The 16,260-nt window shown below is 39.8% G+C and overlaps 1 protein-coding gene across 3 annotated transcripts in view; it reads right to left on the minus strand.

Moving 5' to 3' along the window:
* Nucleotides 1–303: 303 nt before the first annotated feature.
* Nucleotides 304–16,260, minus strand: part of foxp2 (forkhead box P2) — a 104,370-nt gene continuing 88,413 nt past the window's right edge. The window contains exons 12-20 of one of the 3 annotated variants that reach the window (XM_081363682.1): nt 15,135–15,218; nt 11,845–12,055; nt 11,264–11,340; nt 11,034–11,135; nt 8,906–9,027; nt 8,738–8,807; nt 7,877–8,088; nt 7,498–7,527; nt 304–2,943 (exon numbers count right to left, since the gene is read on the minus strand). In XM_081363682.1, the coding sequence (XP_081219808.1) occupies nt 2,799–2,943; nt 7,498–7,527; nt 7,877–8,088; nt 8,738–8,807; nt 8,906–9,027; nt 11,034–11,135; nt 11,264–11,340; nt 11,845–12,055; nt 15,135–15,218 (1,053 nt within the window). In that variant the 3' untranslated portion in view covers nt 304–2,798. The remainder of the gene's footprint in view (nt 2,944–7,497; nt 7,528–7,876; nt 8,089–8,737; nt 8,808–8,905; nt 9,028–11,033; nt 11,136–11,263; nt 11,341–11,844; nt 12,056–15,134; nt 15,219–16,260) is intronic. The other 2 variants (XM_081363684.1, XM_081363683.1) reach the window with 2 other exon arrangements.

Genomic DNA, 16,260 nt, shown 5'->3' on the forward strand with positions numbered 1-16,260 from the left:
ATATGCACAATTATCAAAATACAGACAAAATCATCCCAGAAAAAAACCCAGACAATCCTAAAATCTATTGGAGGAGATTGCCGATCTGGAGGTTCTTCTGGTATTATGTGCAAGCAACTATTTTAGACATTTTTTTAAAATGTTTTTACAAAACCCATGCAAACTCTACAGGAAATATGCATTCTGTGGCTGAGAGTTTCTTTTGTCCATCATCATCATCATCATCATCATCATCATCATCATCTCCCCCCGGAAACAGAATAGCTGAGGTATGCACACTTTATGCAATTAGTCCATCAACATCATCATCATGACGCTTTATTATATGTGTTAATTAATTCTTATTTCCAGTCCACCAAATGAATTTAGACATGCATTTTTTAATAACACAATATCATCCCCTTACAGGTTATTTTTACATATTCATTCTACAAATGTCTGAGGACAAACTAGTTCAATGCAAACCTTCCACATCTGCCTTTGGGAATGTAAACTGGCGCTTTTGGCGAAGTCCTGCGTGAATTAGGCGGAAAAATGTGTCGGTGGCGTTCTAACGACTCGTGCAATCTGCCATTTTTTCATGTTGTGAAGAGGTAGAAGCCTTTTTTGGATAAGTGGGAGAACCCTTTTTGTATCTTCTTATTCAAAGACGCTGCGTCCTTTTATTTGGTGCCATAAAATTATTATGAATGTCATCTTCAAGTCAATTTGCTGACTCCAGCAAAGGATAAGGGATACGCTTTGTTCCTGGATCCAGCTCCGCTGTCTTATTATTAGTGTGTGTGTGTGTGTGTGTGTGTGTGTGTGCTAAACTAGCAGCCAACTCCTCGGTTTGGCACGAAACGGGAACAACTGCACAGTATGTTTCACACAGACAGATACAAACTTTGACATTATCGGTTACAACACAAAGCAGTTATCCGTTTCAAATTGGTTTTCTGCATTAGAGAACAATCAAAGAAAGCGAAAGAAGAAAAGGAAACAGGCTTTGCGTTATTTTCATCTGCTGTATAAGAAGAGGCAGAAATCTGTATAACTTTGGTTTGACTGAAAAAGAAACTTTTAACTTTAAAGCAACAACCGCTTTTCCTCGATGACATCAGCAACGTCCGGATAAAAGCGAGCGATCACTTCTCGTTCCACCTCAAATAACGGGTTGCTACTTATACACCACAGACGGTCTAACCACAAACCTTCCCATGATCCAACATTAGGTGTGTCTGTATAGCCATGAATTATACAATGAGTCTGAATCAATGGAGCAAAGCAAACGTCCTCTTCCTGTCATGGCTCTGTTATTTGCTTTTACAATATAACCAAGCCACATCATTTCATATCGACTTGAAATCATGACTTTTTTGGCTTCACTAGATATCTTAAAGTTTGGTTATTATATTTTCGGTTTCGGCTCTGAAGAAATTGACGGATATAAGACATGACACGCTGGACAGTCACAATGAACAGTACATTTCACTAGTAAAAACGATGACAAGATGGCAAGTTACGCAAATAATAATAAAGGAATACAAAAGTAAAAAAAAAACAAAAAAAAAACTTTTTTCTTTTTCTGCACTTCCACATAGTTATTTTGGTCATGATCCATTTATAGCTGCTCTCTGGACCTCATGACGGTAGTTGAATGGTCTTCCCGTTTCATTGGCAGACAGGGTCGAGCGACATCACGGGACTCCGTCTGTCGATCAAATTACGTCTTTATCTTTGTACAGGGCTAAAGGAGACAATCCCAGAGGTTATTCGAAGGTAGTTAGTGGAAAAAAAGCCAAAAAAACTTCTCTTTGTACTAGTTAAAGTCACAGAAGACTGACCAAAGAGTCTGGCGGCTTCTGTCTAAGCTATTGGCCGTTGATAGTGTTGGCTTTGGTTTCTAGCTGTTGCCTGTGACTCTTTGCAGGTAGACAAAGCTTTAGAACAAGGAGGTAAAGAGACTAGAAGAATATGCAGAAACGCATCTTTTTCTTGCGTGTTTTTCCTCTCAGCGGTCGAGTTGCACCTGAATCACGTTTCACGTTTTCAGCAGAAACAGAGCTAGTGAGACTCGAGACCTACTTTTTTTGTGTACTTGTTTTTGGACGGCTGCAACAGTCTTGATACCACGGTTGTGTTATTGACGTGACTTTAGGAAATGCCATTTACAGTTGGTGGTGCCGCAAACATGACTGGAAATGAACATAAGCTTAGTCGCAGGAGGAACAAAATGACAACAATGGGGAAAAAAAAAATAACAACAACAAAAAAACTGCTTTTTTTTCTCTTTTTTTTTACATTTTGTCGACATACAGGCAGTGACACTAATTTTTGATACTACTCATGTGCAAAAAATAACAGAGCAACAACTTGAATTGAACCAGCAATTGCATCTAACACCGACGACTACTGTGGCTTGGATATTCACAAACTTAAAACTTCTTTTTTTTTTGGCAGTATATGTGGCCGTTGGCTTTCTACAGAACGGACTCGCTCCCGTTTTCGCTTCTGTCTTTTTCGGTCCATGAGCCTCGTGTTCGTTGTGTGAGGTGGCCAAGCTGATTCGAATGAAGTCTTGTCCTTTTGTTCTTCCTTTTATGTTTGTTTTTAAAAAGCAGACGTCTCATGTCTGTCCATCTGTGGTCCCTAAAGATCTGCGGTATAGATTTTCTTCGGGCCAGTCTCCAGATGCATGCTAAATAAATACTCCCGCCTGCTGCGTCCAGTCTTTTTGCTTTTGCGGTGGTTGTGTATTAGTTGAGGGGCGGGGCCTGAAAGGGGCAGAACCACTGCAGAGGGGTGGGGCAAAATAGTCATTCCAGGTCCTCCGATAGGTTGCCCTCCTCAAGCTCCCGGTCATCATCCAGCTCAGGACTGTGATTGGCTGTGGTCACCAGTGACATCGGACAGTCCTCGTCGTCCATGTTTAGCGGCTCCTCTTTGACGTGAATTGGATGCCTGCGTAAAAGACAGATTTTTAGAGAAATTTAGAGAAAGTTCTGGTCAAATATGAATTCAAAAGATTTTTTTTATTTATTACAATTTAAAATGTTTCTATTTTTATATTTTTAAAAAGTAATTTATTCCTGTGATGCAAAGCTGAATTTTTAGCAGTCATTACTTCAGTCTTCAGTGTAACATGATTATTCACAAATCATTATAAAATATGCTGATTTAGTGCTGAAATTTTTTTTCTTTTTTTTTTTTTTTTTAAATGTTTTTGATGAATCGTCAGATCAAAAGAAAAACGTTTCTTTGAAATATATATATATATATTGTAACATAAAAGTCTATTTTCTGAATAAAGGTTTTTAGGTGAAAAACATTCTTACAGATCCCAAACTTTAGATCAGTAGTCCATATAATAATAATAATAATAAGGGTAATCGAGATCCTATATGACCATTTAAGAGATTTATTTTGCGATAATGATCATCTAACTGCACATAATCCCACTTATTACTTACTACATTAATAAAGAAATGTACATTACAGATGATTAGAGTTGGAATGACTTTTTATATACGAGAAGGAAAGAGACATAGAAAATTGGTTCTTCAAAATCTGACCAATCACACTCAAGTATTCCAGGAAGCTGTCAAAGTAAGTTCTCCTTAAGCACTGTCAACAGAAATGCAACTCTAAGATCTAATTACAAAACTGTAATGAAATAAAAGTGTAAACTCATCACCAACACAAAAAACTTAACTCAAGATGTCTGTGTTTTCAAAGTTGCAAAAAAAGCGTTAACAGCAATTAAACCCCGATTAATGAAGCGTGTGTGGAAACGCGAAAGCGTTGACAGTAAAATATGCTCGCCGCTGAGAAGTTTACTGATGGCACCTGCTATTTAAAAGGGAAAAAAGAAGTAGCTGCAGCCCCATTATAAATAATGGAGAATTTCTCATCCTCTCGCCCCTGGAGCAAGGGGGGGTTTGTTGGGTGGGTGGGATAGAGTGGAGCTTTTTTTTATTTTTTATCTTGTTAATAGAAAGTGCAGGCCTTCGTTAATATGCAGGGGCCGTGGTGGCACTTCTCGAGTGAGGAGACAACCTGCAGCTAGACTCCACCATTAATCAACTTCAGACTGCCAGTTGCCTCGGACACCATGATCCATGTTTTTAACTCCAAATGGATGAATATCTTTACCGACTGTCAATAAATGTAGCGAGGAGGGTAAAAAAAAAAAAAAAACACGAAGCGGTTTGGCGAGGAGCGGCGAGATGCCGAAGAGAGGGCGGAAGTTAGGTTACTAACAAGAATAATAACTCTGTCATACACAAACAAGGCTTAACATGATCTTGGGCACTTGGCAGGGAGAGAGGTTTGTGCTACCATGATAAATCTGACAAAACCTAATTATTTCTGACACGTCGGATGCATCAGGAAATCCCACTGGACTGGAGAGAGAAAGAGAGAGAGAGAGAGAGAGAGAGAGAGAGGGAGGAATCCTTATCAACTAGTCTCTGTATTAGGCCGTGTCTGGCTGCTCTCTCCTGGGTCGCGCTCATCAATGGCACGGGGAACTTTGAATATGAAAAGAATTTTAAAAGGTACAGATTACTTTAATATTTATAGCAAAATAGATTAATATTCAGATGTGGAAGCGGCAGGATGTTTCTGTCTCCTGTACTCGGCTACGTGAGCTGGAGAGAAATGGGGCGACTCTGTCGGACCACCGCAGTGATATATTTCACACCCTCAAGAAATACCTGCGAATTAAAAACTTCTCCCTCCTTTATTAAAGCAATTAATTCAAGCACAATAGCGTCTGGTTGTCACACAGTGTAATCTTGGGTAGATACAGCACCATCAACCTTCAATGTAGTTCTTTTTCATTTGACTAATTTAACAGTTTTATTCGATTTTAATAATTTTTTATGATTTTTAGAATTCATTATCATAATTCCCATTAGAGTTTGTAAACATCTAGTCATAGTCAACAATGTCTTTTATTGCAACTTTTTGTTACAGTCGCTGCTTATTACTGAAGTCCTTTCCCGTATTTTTTTTTTATGCAAATGTGTGTAATCTCCGCTGCATTTATCGTACAATAACGCAGCAACAGCTTTAGTCTTCAAACTATGGCATTTTGGGTGGGAATATCCCATCATGCCTTGCTCTCATTGGTATATTCATCTGCAATTTTGCAATTTCATTAGTTTTTATCATTTAACAGGCATTACAGCCATACCAATGAATCTATAATGTTAACATCTATTTTGTCATCATAGTTTTACTGTGTGAAATGTTTTATTCCCGTCATTTCTCTGCCATCATAATCATAATGATGATGCTACAATGTTAAGAAACGTCTGTTTGGGACCAAAAAAAAAATATTTTTAAAATATATAATTATATTTACACAAATGATCAAGCTTTGGTCTTCAAAAAGTGTTGATTTAGGCTAGAATATCCCATCATGCCATTCTCTCAGTATTTTCACCTGCAATTACATTTGTTAACGTTGTAATTTGCCATTAAATTTTTTTTTTTTTTTACTGCTCTTACAGCCATAATAATGAAGCTATAACGTTAGTAAACATCAACTTTGTCATAATGTTTGATGGAGCTACAAAAGACACCGTTGACCGTCAGCGCTCAGCTAATGTTCTGCTGGCCACATTTATCGTACAATAACAAACAGAGATACTTAAAGATATTACGGCGAGACAAATGATCCCGGTCGGTCCGACGTTCCACTGGCCATTAAGCTCGACACAGGCCTTTACTCCTAATGTGAAGAAGCATGGCTTACAGCTTTCATTTGCATTAATTATAAATCAGCGGCATGCTAGTGAGGTTGGAGGAGGAAGGAGAGAGGAAGAGAGAAATGATTAGTCCTCGCCGTCCCTTCTCCACTGTATTAAGATGTCAGGATGAGACATTTAGTGTTTAATGAGAGGCTGGCATGAGAAAATCTGGAGCCGGAGTCTGTGCCAGTCTGTGTGTGTGTGTGTGTGTGTGTGTGTATACACTCAAGTAAGACACTTCCCTAAACCAAAATGATCAGAGATGACTATTACGGCAAACACCACTATTTTCAAGTGTGTGGGTTTAACCACGTTTTATTACATGGTTCTCTGGAATGCTTGATTTTGATTGGTCAGTCACAGCAAATAGCGATTAAATATGTATATGTCTTTATATCCTGAATGATTACCGCAAAAGTTTTTGGCGCAAAGCTTGCTTTTTTTAAATGACTGCACATCATCCCTTAAAAACGAGGGTAGACGAGCAGTTTGCAACCCATTTTATTCAATGAAGTGAGTGAAACTGGATAAACAATGAGCAAAAATGCAGGACCTGATTTTATCCATCGAGAATTCACTGGATAAAATGTGCATTAATAAATAAATTTGTATTTTACATTGAAGAGACTGTTAGATGATCATATTGTATTTTGCTTATATAAAAGCAAGCTTAAATTGTTCTCCTCTAAAGAGATATGGCAAAAATCATATAGGCCTATGTGTACACGCGTGGTTATCTGGTCTGATGCCATTAATGCAACATGTTCAGAGAAAGGTTAGTCTAATTGTTCTGTTTCTCAGGAGACAAAATGTGAATGTGTTGTCCTCTTTAGCTTCTTCATTATTAAATGCAGCCCCGAAAAAGCCACTCGCAAAACATACTTCTTCCATTTTGCGCATGTACAGGTCATGTAAGAGAGATTTCACCTTTATTGAGCATTTATGTCTTAACGCTTCAGCCAGAAAGAGAGAAAATATGAAAGACGGAGAGGCAGAAGGAGCGAAAGAGAGAGAGAGAGGGGTCTAAAAACACCAGACTTAACTGTCCATTATTAAAAGTTAAATAACCTGAGGGAGTGAATACACAGGGATTCTGTCTGGATCTCAGATTTGGCCCACTTCACACTACTGTCCCACTTCTGAATCAAACACACTCCCATTAACACACATTTCTGGAGTGTGCGGTGTGTTTTTTTAGCTATTAGTGTCTTTGGGTTAGCATTAGCAACTGAAAACGCATGAAACTCAAATGTGTGTGTGCGCGAGTCTGACTGCGTACGACACACTTCCCGCTGCCCTTGTGCTACTATCTTTGGCTCGGTAAACACAGCCATCCAGCATGAGTGACATCACTGATTAGGGCGAGCACATGTTCTATATCACCATTCCTCCGACCGACACCGCATTAATCTTTCATCAGCCTGTGCTCTCTCTCTCTCTCTCTCTCTCTCTCTGAGCCATTAAAAAAGATGGAAAGGCAAAGATTTTAAAGTAATTAATGATATAGTTAGCTTCTAAATATTAATAGGAACGGTCTTGCATAAAATATAACATCTAAACCTCTGCGATGTGGACAGTGGGGTAATTACAAGGGAATCTGTAATTATGGCAGCCTTTCACTTCTTACCTATTTATAGGTAAGAGCTGTAATCCAAGAACCAAATGTACACTTAACCTCAGGTCTAGATGATTTTGTGTGTTTCTTTTTTTGAGCATATGAAGTTTAAATGTAATTTAGGAACCTTGCAAATATACATACCACTGCAAGTTCAGTGCTAAAACTCCTGATCTGAAAGAACAAAATATTTAAATATTTTATTATAAATAATAATTTTATTTTTTGTAATAATTAATCATTTTGGGATCTTAAATACAAAACATAATTGACCCCCATATACTTAAAAAAAAATGCAGTGGCCTTTTTTTTTTGCACAATTCATTTTTATACATCATTTTTACATTGTTTTTCTTTTTAGCTGGTGTAATTGCAGATAAAAAAAACAAGCAATATTAGCCACAAAAAATACTTTTCATGATCCAAGCAAATTTTGTTGGATAAAATCAAGCCCTGCCCATTACATCCCTCTGAATATTGTCTAAATAACTTGAGATGTGTCTAAATGCAGGAGTGAACTTACAGTTGGGTCTGCGGGGAGTATCCGGGACTGCTGTGTCCGTTAGTGTCCAGGTGATCTAGTGTGCCGTTGAGATCTTCATGCGTGGTGCCCTGCAATAGGCCGGTCGGGCTGCCGCTCATCAGTCCATGAGGACTCGCCCCCATCATACCTGACGCGCTATTCATCAAGCCTGGATTACCCAGCAACGGCAAAGAGGTCTCCGCCAACGCAGCCTATGAGAGAAAGAGAGAGAGAGGGAATAGTTACACTCAAGCATTTTCAAGCCGTTTCAGCAGGCGGCATGTCACAGCGCACGGCTTCCAGCTCGTTCAAGATTATCTCCTCTTTTTTATTGAGTCACTTCCGAATTATTGCTGAAGAATCAGTCTCTCCGTACGATAAAAACTGCAGGGAAAAAAAAACTACGGGAGAGTTCTGAAGTTGCAAAAACAATCTCTTCACCCTACAAGACAGGCCTCAAATGAACAGCGAATAAAGAAAGCACAAGCATCCACATGATAATGAAACCATCCAAAACTTTACCTCAAAACAGTAAAAAAAAAGAAAAAAAAAGACTCCTGACATTTTTGCCTCCTGCACATTAAAGTTAGATACAGTAATTAAATTTTAAAGTTTTTGCCACGAGCAGCTCGCTGGCCGACACTGCGAAGCCAAATCATTTATGACAGTTTGGATAAATATTAATGATTATGCCCTCGCATTTGCACAGGCTGCTATCAATCTGAGGCCAGGCTGGGGGAGAAGGTACCTGCCTCTACCACACGGTGTCCTTCTAGACTCTCACTGCCTGTGCCAACCTCACACACACACACACACACACACACACACACACACACACACACACACACACACACGCGTTACCTGTAAGCTGGCGTTGAGAGCCGCCCCATAACCCAGACTGGATGGCAGGTTCTTGACCAGCGTCGGGCTCCTGAACACAAATATTGAACAATTACTACTAATCTGACTGTAACGTCATCTGAAAGACATTTATACTGTGTGTGTGTGTGTGTGTGTGTGTGTGTGTACCCTGTTATCTTCTGAGATCTGCGTTTCTGATATTCCATTTCATCCACGGTCCACACGGCACCCTTCACGTTCTCCACTCGGACAAAACACTTGTGCAGGCTGAGGTTGTGTCGCACTGCGTTCTGTTAAACATACAAATATGGAATTAAAGATGGGCATATTTACTTCAATAGAGGTCTCAATGTGCATAATTAATCAGTGCACATTATAGAATACATTTTTTTAAATATTTTTTTAAAGCTTTCTTTTGTCATAATCATGGCCACATATATTAACCAATAATATCACAGCCACATTTTCACTATTCTAAAATAAAATTATTTAATGCCCCAATATCATCAACAGTAGAAGACTATTTTTGTTGTAACATGTTATGGCAGATTAAACTAAATATGGGATATGGGATAAATATGGCAGATAAAACTAAATTATGGGACATTTTTCAGCAGTTAGTTTTTTTTTAAGCAGAAGAAAATTATATTACAATAATTAAGAACACAGAAATACATTTATTCAGTTTTTCAAAATGACCCATAAACACTCTTTCATAATCATGAAGCAGAAAATAAAGAAATACGGCAAGACTCGTATGTCGCCATAATAGAATCTAATTAAAACATGCAGCAAAGAAGCCAAATAATAACCTTTGCTCATATTACATTTTTTCATGTTTTATTTGAGGGGTGGGTGTTTTTTGCTCTAAGAAAAGGGAGAGAGAGGAATATATATAAAAAAAAAACCCTCATAAGCAGATCTCGCATCTGACCTGAAAATCCCAGGATTTGATTGATCTTAATGCCCATGGCTCTGAATATGATAATTTTAATATTAATGAGCAAATGAGCAGTTTTATTATGCATGCTATATAGTTATAACTAATAAGCTGGCGGGGCTGAGAGCTCGATCCCCAAGCTGAGCTGATGAGACCAAGCACAGATATTAAATCACCTTTCATTCCTTTTTAAAAATTCTCTCTGTTAATCAAATGACAAGCCCGTCACCAGCCGGCCCTGCCTGGGCCCTCACAAAAGAGCAGGGAGGATCCAAATGGAAATTCCTGCTCCGCTATTGTAGAAGGAGGGACCCGAATATGCTGAAAGCCCCTGCTTTGCCTCTTTGTTCCAGTCGGGACTAGATTAAAATATTTCGGTTGATAAGGACAGAGGCAAAGAGGGATGCATTTGCGGCTACAAGGCCATAAAATGCCTAAAAACGCTCGTTCAAGCGTCTCCGAACAGGCGCTCTGGCAGTAAATGAGTCGTGGCCCAGCATGCATCTGTACGGGGAGCTATTGCACACCCTTGTGGAGCTGTAATCATACACCAGCATCATTAGCAATCCAAATCCAAATTAATTCACTTTGCTAAATCTAGTGCTGGGAAATGCTCGGCATGCTGATGAGAGCCGGAGAAACCTTTGAGAGGTTAAAAGAGAGGAAAAAACAGATGTGTACTGTATCTTATCGACACGCACTGCTGCTGCCCTGTCTAAAAATAGAGGATGGTTTTTATTGTATCCTCCTTTTCTTTTTATCCCCGTCTGACAATGTATTTGTTGGGACAGAGATACAAATGAGGCCTTTTGTCCTGGGAAATAAAGTGTGTTTCCTGGATGACAGAGGCATTAGCGCTTTAGAGCCAGGCCTTAACCTCTCTCTCCATTTGTCTTGTTCTCCTTGGCTTTTTGTCTGGCCGCATGAGTTACAGTGTCTACGAAGCCTTGGTTGACATCAACAACAACAAGAAAAGGGATGTAGTGGTGTGTGTCTACAAGGCAAACAGCCATCCTTCAACGTAATTAACCAATAATATGCAGGGTGGGGAAGGAGAAAAAATGAAAAGGAGACACTGAGAAAGCAGTAATACGCCACGTCTAACAAAAGGTGCTGATGATTGAGTGGCTGGTTAGTAATTAGCGCGTCAGAGCACACACCTCCCCGTCAAGACTAGGCTATTAATTGCACCAAATTAGAAAATGATATCAGAGGCTGAATTATTCTTTCACTTGTCACAGAGTGAGCGGGCGAGCGAGAGCGAGATAAAGAGAGAATTCGCCCTTTTCAGGAGGCAGGTTAAAAAGAGGCGAAATCGCTGCTAATCGTCCCTCACAGGCCACCGTAACACGTTACCTTCCAGGTGGCGGCGTTGCGTCTGAAGTAGGCGAAGGTGCGTGTGAACCAGCTGTAGATTTCGTTGAGCGTTAGCTGCATGTCACCTGACTCCATGATAGCCTGCGATGAGATGCCATTAAGCGGTGCGTTAGAGACTGGAGTGCGTCAAGGCGCTCTCACCCAGACTTAATTCAAGCAGCAATTAATTACAATCTAATCAGGCTAAAGCTAATTTATTTCCCACTCACCTGCCTGATGAGGGTTGCATAAGTAAACGGTGGCCTGACGTCGGCGTTCTTGTAAAACTCGTAGTTTGGGGCGATCTCTGCGGAGAAAAAGAAATAAAGCAGCAGATAAATAAAAAAATAAACCACAGTGTCGCCACCTGGGATAATTGCTAAACGCGCCTCCGCCAGGAATTCATTCAGGATTTTATCAAATTAAAACGGCAGAGGCGGAAGGAGTTGGGGTGTGTGGGGGGGGACACCTCAAATCAGCATTTTACATGTCCAACTAAATACATTTTTAATTAATCTCTCTCTGGAGAAATCTTAAACATTAACACGCTCATGAAATTAGAGCCCACGTCGATATTTTGTATGTGTTTGAATAATTCATGCCTTCCCGCTGCTCTGAACACTTGCACAAGACCAGTAAATATAAACATCAAACAAGAAGATGTTTTTACATGCATCGCCTTCTTAAATATTGCATTATTTTATATTTGCCTGTAATTAAAATTCATTGAATATTGATGATTTGATTTGAGCCTGATTTGCATAAAAAGCTCACCGGAACAAACAAGCACAAAAAAAAAGCTTCTACAAACCTGAGGACAAGGGCATGGAGTATTTGTCGGTGTGGCGTCTGCGCATGGCGCCCATGCTGGGCACGTTGGCTGGACTGAGAACGTTGGGCACCTGGGGCATCTGGGAAAGGGGTGTGACTGGAGCGGTGGGCGTGGTGGGCGTCTGAGGTAAGTTGGGGGGTGAGACAGATGGGAGGTTCTTTGACATTGTGACGCTGGAAACGAGATTCAGCTGTAGAAGAGAGAGAGAGAGAGAGAGAGCGCACGTTTTAAACGAGTGCTGGCTCATTCCTACAGCTGTGTTTCCCCTAATAAGCATAGGAGGAAACAGCCAATCTGCACTAATTACAGGATGAAATTGTATCATAAGAATTCTAATTAGAGCACGCTGTTAAAGATTATCTAATGATCAGGCTGTGAGTTATCCCGGCCCATCTCTATCGCATAAGAGCTCCCTGGATGCAAAGCACACACACAGTGAGGAGATCACCTGGCTCTCTGCCATAGCCTGGAACCTCGCTAGTGATCCGTCTCGCTTTCTTCCTGTCGTACCAACCAAACACAGTGGCAGGTTTTTAATCGATACGCACTTATGCGGATTTTCCTCCACCACTTTTTTGTGTCTCAACTTCACCCGAGTGGAAAATTCCATCCTGACCTTTAGTCTCACTGGTAATTCCTTTGAATGGTAATGACATCATTACATATTCAAACCAAATTGCCTTAATTGCGAATTGGCAGGCGGAATTCCGGTGCTGTTGGAATTGAAAACGACCGCCGGTTGAACATCAACAATCGCTTGTGGCACGTGTTGATAAATACAATGAAATGTCAAGCTGGCTATTCTCAGGCGACCGTGTGGCTGCTCTATAGACAATTACAGCTCCACTTATAATGATAATGAGATAATGCCAACACAGAGAGTGGCACGCGCTATACCACTGTGAGAAAATCAATGACTCCTCTAGGGGAATGTTGTATTCTGGCTAACCACTGGAACTAAGACCTTGAAAGGAAATTAATGACAGAGACGTGATGTCTACCAGAGGGATGTCTTAGCAAAAGGGTAAACGGTTATGTTTTTGACATCACAACATCACACGCTGAGTAAATACTTGTGTCTTAAAGTCAATCTGAAATTAAAAAGGACCCCATTTACTTCTAAAACATGTGAACAATTTATTGGTGCACATTATTTAAAAAATTTTTATTACTTGAATTATAGTGAATAAATAATAAGTAAATACTGTGATTTTCCCACATTGAATATATGGTTCAATTTTAAAACACACCACAGATGTTGAAAACAAAAGCTTGTTTTTTCTCACCGTTACAAAAATGCGCATCACTACAGTTAGCAATAATTGTGTGAATTATACTAATAAATGTAGCTTTCTAATATGAGAGACAAATAAAGTTTTGGTGCAAAATTTATTGCCATTTGTACCCTGCTTGCAAAAACAGTTTGATGTGTAAAATACATTGTATAATTCGTCAGGGCCCGGGTCACGGCACCAGATTTAAGGATGGCCCTTCTGAATGTCTTTCTCATTGCAGCCAAACCACCGCATCAGCCCGTAATTACACAGTACTCATCTAAAAAGGTTTTGATACACTGTCAAACACTGCTAAAAAGCACTTCATAATAAATCCTATCAGTAGTGAGTGAGCGAGCGAGCGGGGAAACTGTTCTGCATGTATATTTAAAATGTTAAGACAAGATTTTCCTTCCTTCTCCTCACCTGGTTAGGGCAACAAGCGTAACATGTTTGCAGGCATACAATCCGGTGTTTGCAAAATGGAATTTATTAAAGCTTAACTGAGCAGGAGTGAATGAGAATATAGGGATCAGCCCTTTACTACTGCTGCTCATCTGAATATATATTCAAGGTTGGCTGAGAGGAAGGGAAGGGGTTGGGAAAAAAAGAGCCCCTCATTATTCAGGACTAGCAGCCTTGGTAACTTTGATTTTCAGCCATCCATGGCATGGCCAAAAGGTAACATTTAATGAAGTGCCATTCAGAGTTTAAATGGGGTCGTATAACAGTGTACCCGCACCCTGTGTTGGGCTACTGATAGCTGTTGAGCGTTTGTCGGTGCTCATTTTGTCGTGCTAATAAATTCGCACTATTAATATTTATCAAATGTGTGGGATGGTTCTCTGATGGCCCTGTGCGTACGAGGGTGTGAAAGTACCACCATATTATCTCTAACATCCTTTTTTGCGGGGAGGATACACGTGTTCTCCTTTGTACCTGCAAAACCGATAACGCTGAAGCGCTCGCGTGAGCCCAACGCTTGCACTAAAAGACAAAAAGGAGCGTGCCAAAAAAAATCGCAGACCCTCGCTGATTATTTAAGAACTCGCCATTAATTGCTCATCATCAAATGCAATTAGCAGTCCTTTCATGTGCGGTTTATGTAATGTAATACTTCATTAATATTATTCATTCGTATGCGGTTGCGGATTATAGGCTGAACGTTTTTTATTAGAGTCGATTTCACCGTGCTGCTGGAGTTCTGAGAATGGAAAAAAAAAACCTTGAATAATAAATCGACAGAGGTGAGCAGTCGATTCCTGATGGATTTACAGGATAATTATTCTGTCTTGTGATTATCTGCTTTATACGGTGGGAGGTGATGAGAAAAATTATACTGGTGAAATTAGCTACTTCCTAAGCGGTGGAAACACATTAACAATGTTTTCCCTCGCAAAATATTGAATATCTAATAAATAATTTTGATAAATAACATTTATCACAGCCTACTCTCTTTTTGTAAACACTTTCATTTTCATCACAACACTCTGTGTCTTTTGTATTTTGATTAATGGTTAAGAACATATCTGGGTGAAAATCTGATGGTTTTTTCTTTACATGGATCCAGACAGAGGGGCCGTTTTCAAATATTGCTCAATTTTTTTCTTCAAACACACCGCAATATCTCTGAATGTTTACAGATTACGGGTTATTTCTTTACAGATCATCTTATCACAGTTTCTATCTATCATTTCAAACTGTTTGTTTTCTGAAACAAAACGTCTTCCCCCTACTTTAAGTGTGCCTGCGGTCGCGGTGCTAAATAGCTTTTACCCTCCAATAGGTTGTTTGCCGTGCTAAAGCCATCAGAGTGTAATGGCTCTGCGTTTTTGGTTGAGATCGGGTGTATGATTTAATGCTCTCTCCTTCCTGATAGGGTCCCAAGAAAGCAGGCATTACAAATCCCATTCTCCTCTCATCCTCCAGCCGTGTTTAGAGAGCTCATTTACCATCCGAGTCCTGTTTACTGTACGCGTACCAATATGCACTCACCGGTTTTGGTGATGGTTTGGGCTCTGAAGGCCTCATGTGCAAGTGTGCCATCATCGCCTGAAGACGCTCACGTTCTTTAGAAAGCTGTTAGTGGAAAGAGGGAGGAAGAGAGAGAGAGAGAGAAAAAAGAAAACAGACCAGTTTTAGAAATGAGTGATTTTCCCCAGACTACCACAGTAATACATCTTGTTATCGAGCTTGTCTGCTTGTAATAAATCCTGCATACGGCCGAACAGGCTTCCTTAGGCTTGCCTCAAAGAAACAGACATAAAGCAGTGGTTCTCGAACGGTGGGTCGCAACCCAAAAAAGTATTTTCTGATGGGGTCATGGACAGCTGCAAAACAACAATGTTAAATGCAAATAAAAATGAATAAAAATTCAATTAACCATAAACTTGAGTACAGTTCAGATAGCACAGCTTTGAGGATAGAAAACATCACATTTCTTGTCCAAAGCATCAAATGTTTTAGAGCAAATTCCTTTGGAAATCGGTAATATTGGTAATACTCGTCTTTTTTATGTACTTAAATTAACTATATTTCTTTAGAGCATTTCTTTTTTTAAATCTCGGTGACGGTTAATGTTTAAAACATATTAGTATGTGCAGCAATACCCAAGATGAATAAATGCGTAAAAGTATACGTTTATGTAAAAAAACAAACAAAGAAAAACATTATTTTATACATTCAACTTGTTTGCAAAGTGTTTTCCTTTTATGTTTGATTTTAAGGACATTTTTGTTACTTTAAGATGATAAAAATAGTTTTATACTGTGTTGGACACCTGAAGCAAAACCAGTTGAAAACCACTGAGAGCGAGAGAGAGAGAGAGAAAGAGAGAGAGAGAGGCAGATTAAAGCAAAGATAAGAGAACCATTCCTCGTGGTGCGGTGATGGAGAGCTGAAGGTGGTGCTCGGAGGTCACCGGAAACAAATAGCACTTCATCTTTTTGTCAATAGCAGAATTTAGGTCAGCAAAGCTCTGACAGTAACAAGATACTCAGGCCATAAATTAGAGGGTCCTGGTCGTCGACTCAAAGTCCTGTGGACACTGTTAGGGCTGGACTGGATCTAGCAGCTGCCGAAAGGTGAAGGGGTCCCGCAAACAGAGTGCCAGTCGGTCCCG

The sequence above is a fragment of the Scardinius erythrophthalmus genome, assembly GCF_964197995.2.
Source record: "Scardinius erythrophthalmus genome assembly, chromosome: 4".
Classification (NCBI taxonomy): domain Eukaryota; kingdom Metazoa; phylum Chordata; class Actinopteri; order Cypriniformes; family Leuciscidae; genus Scardinius; species Scardinius erythrophthalmus.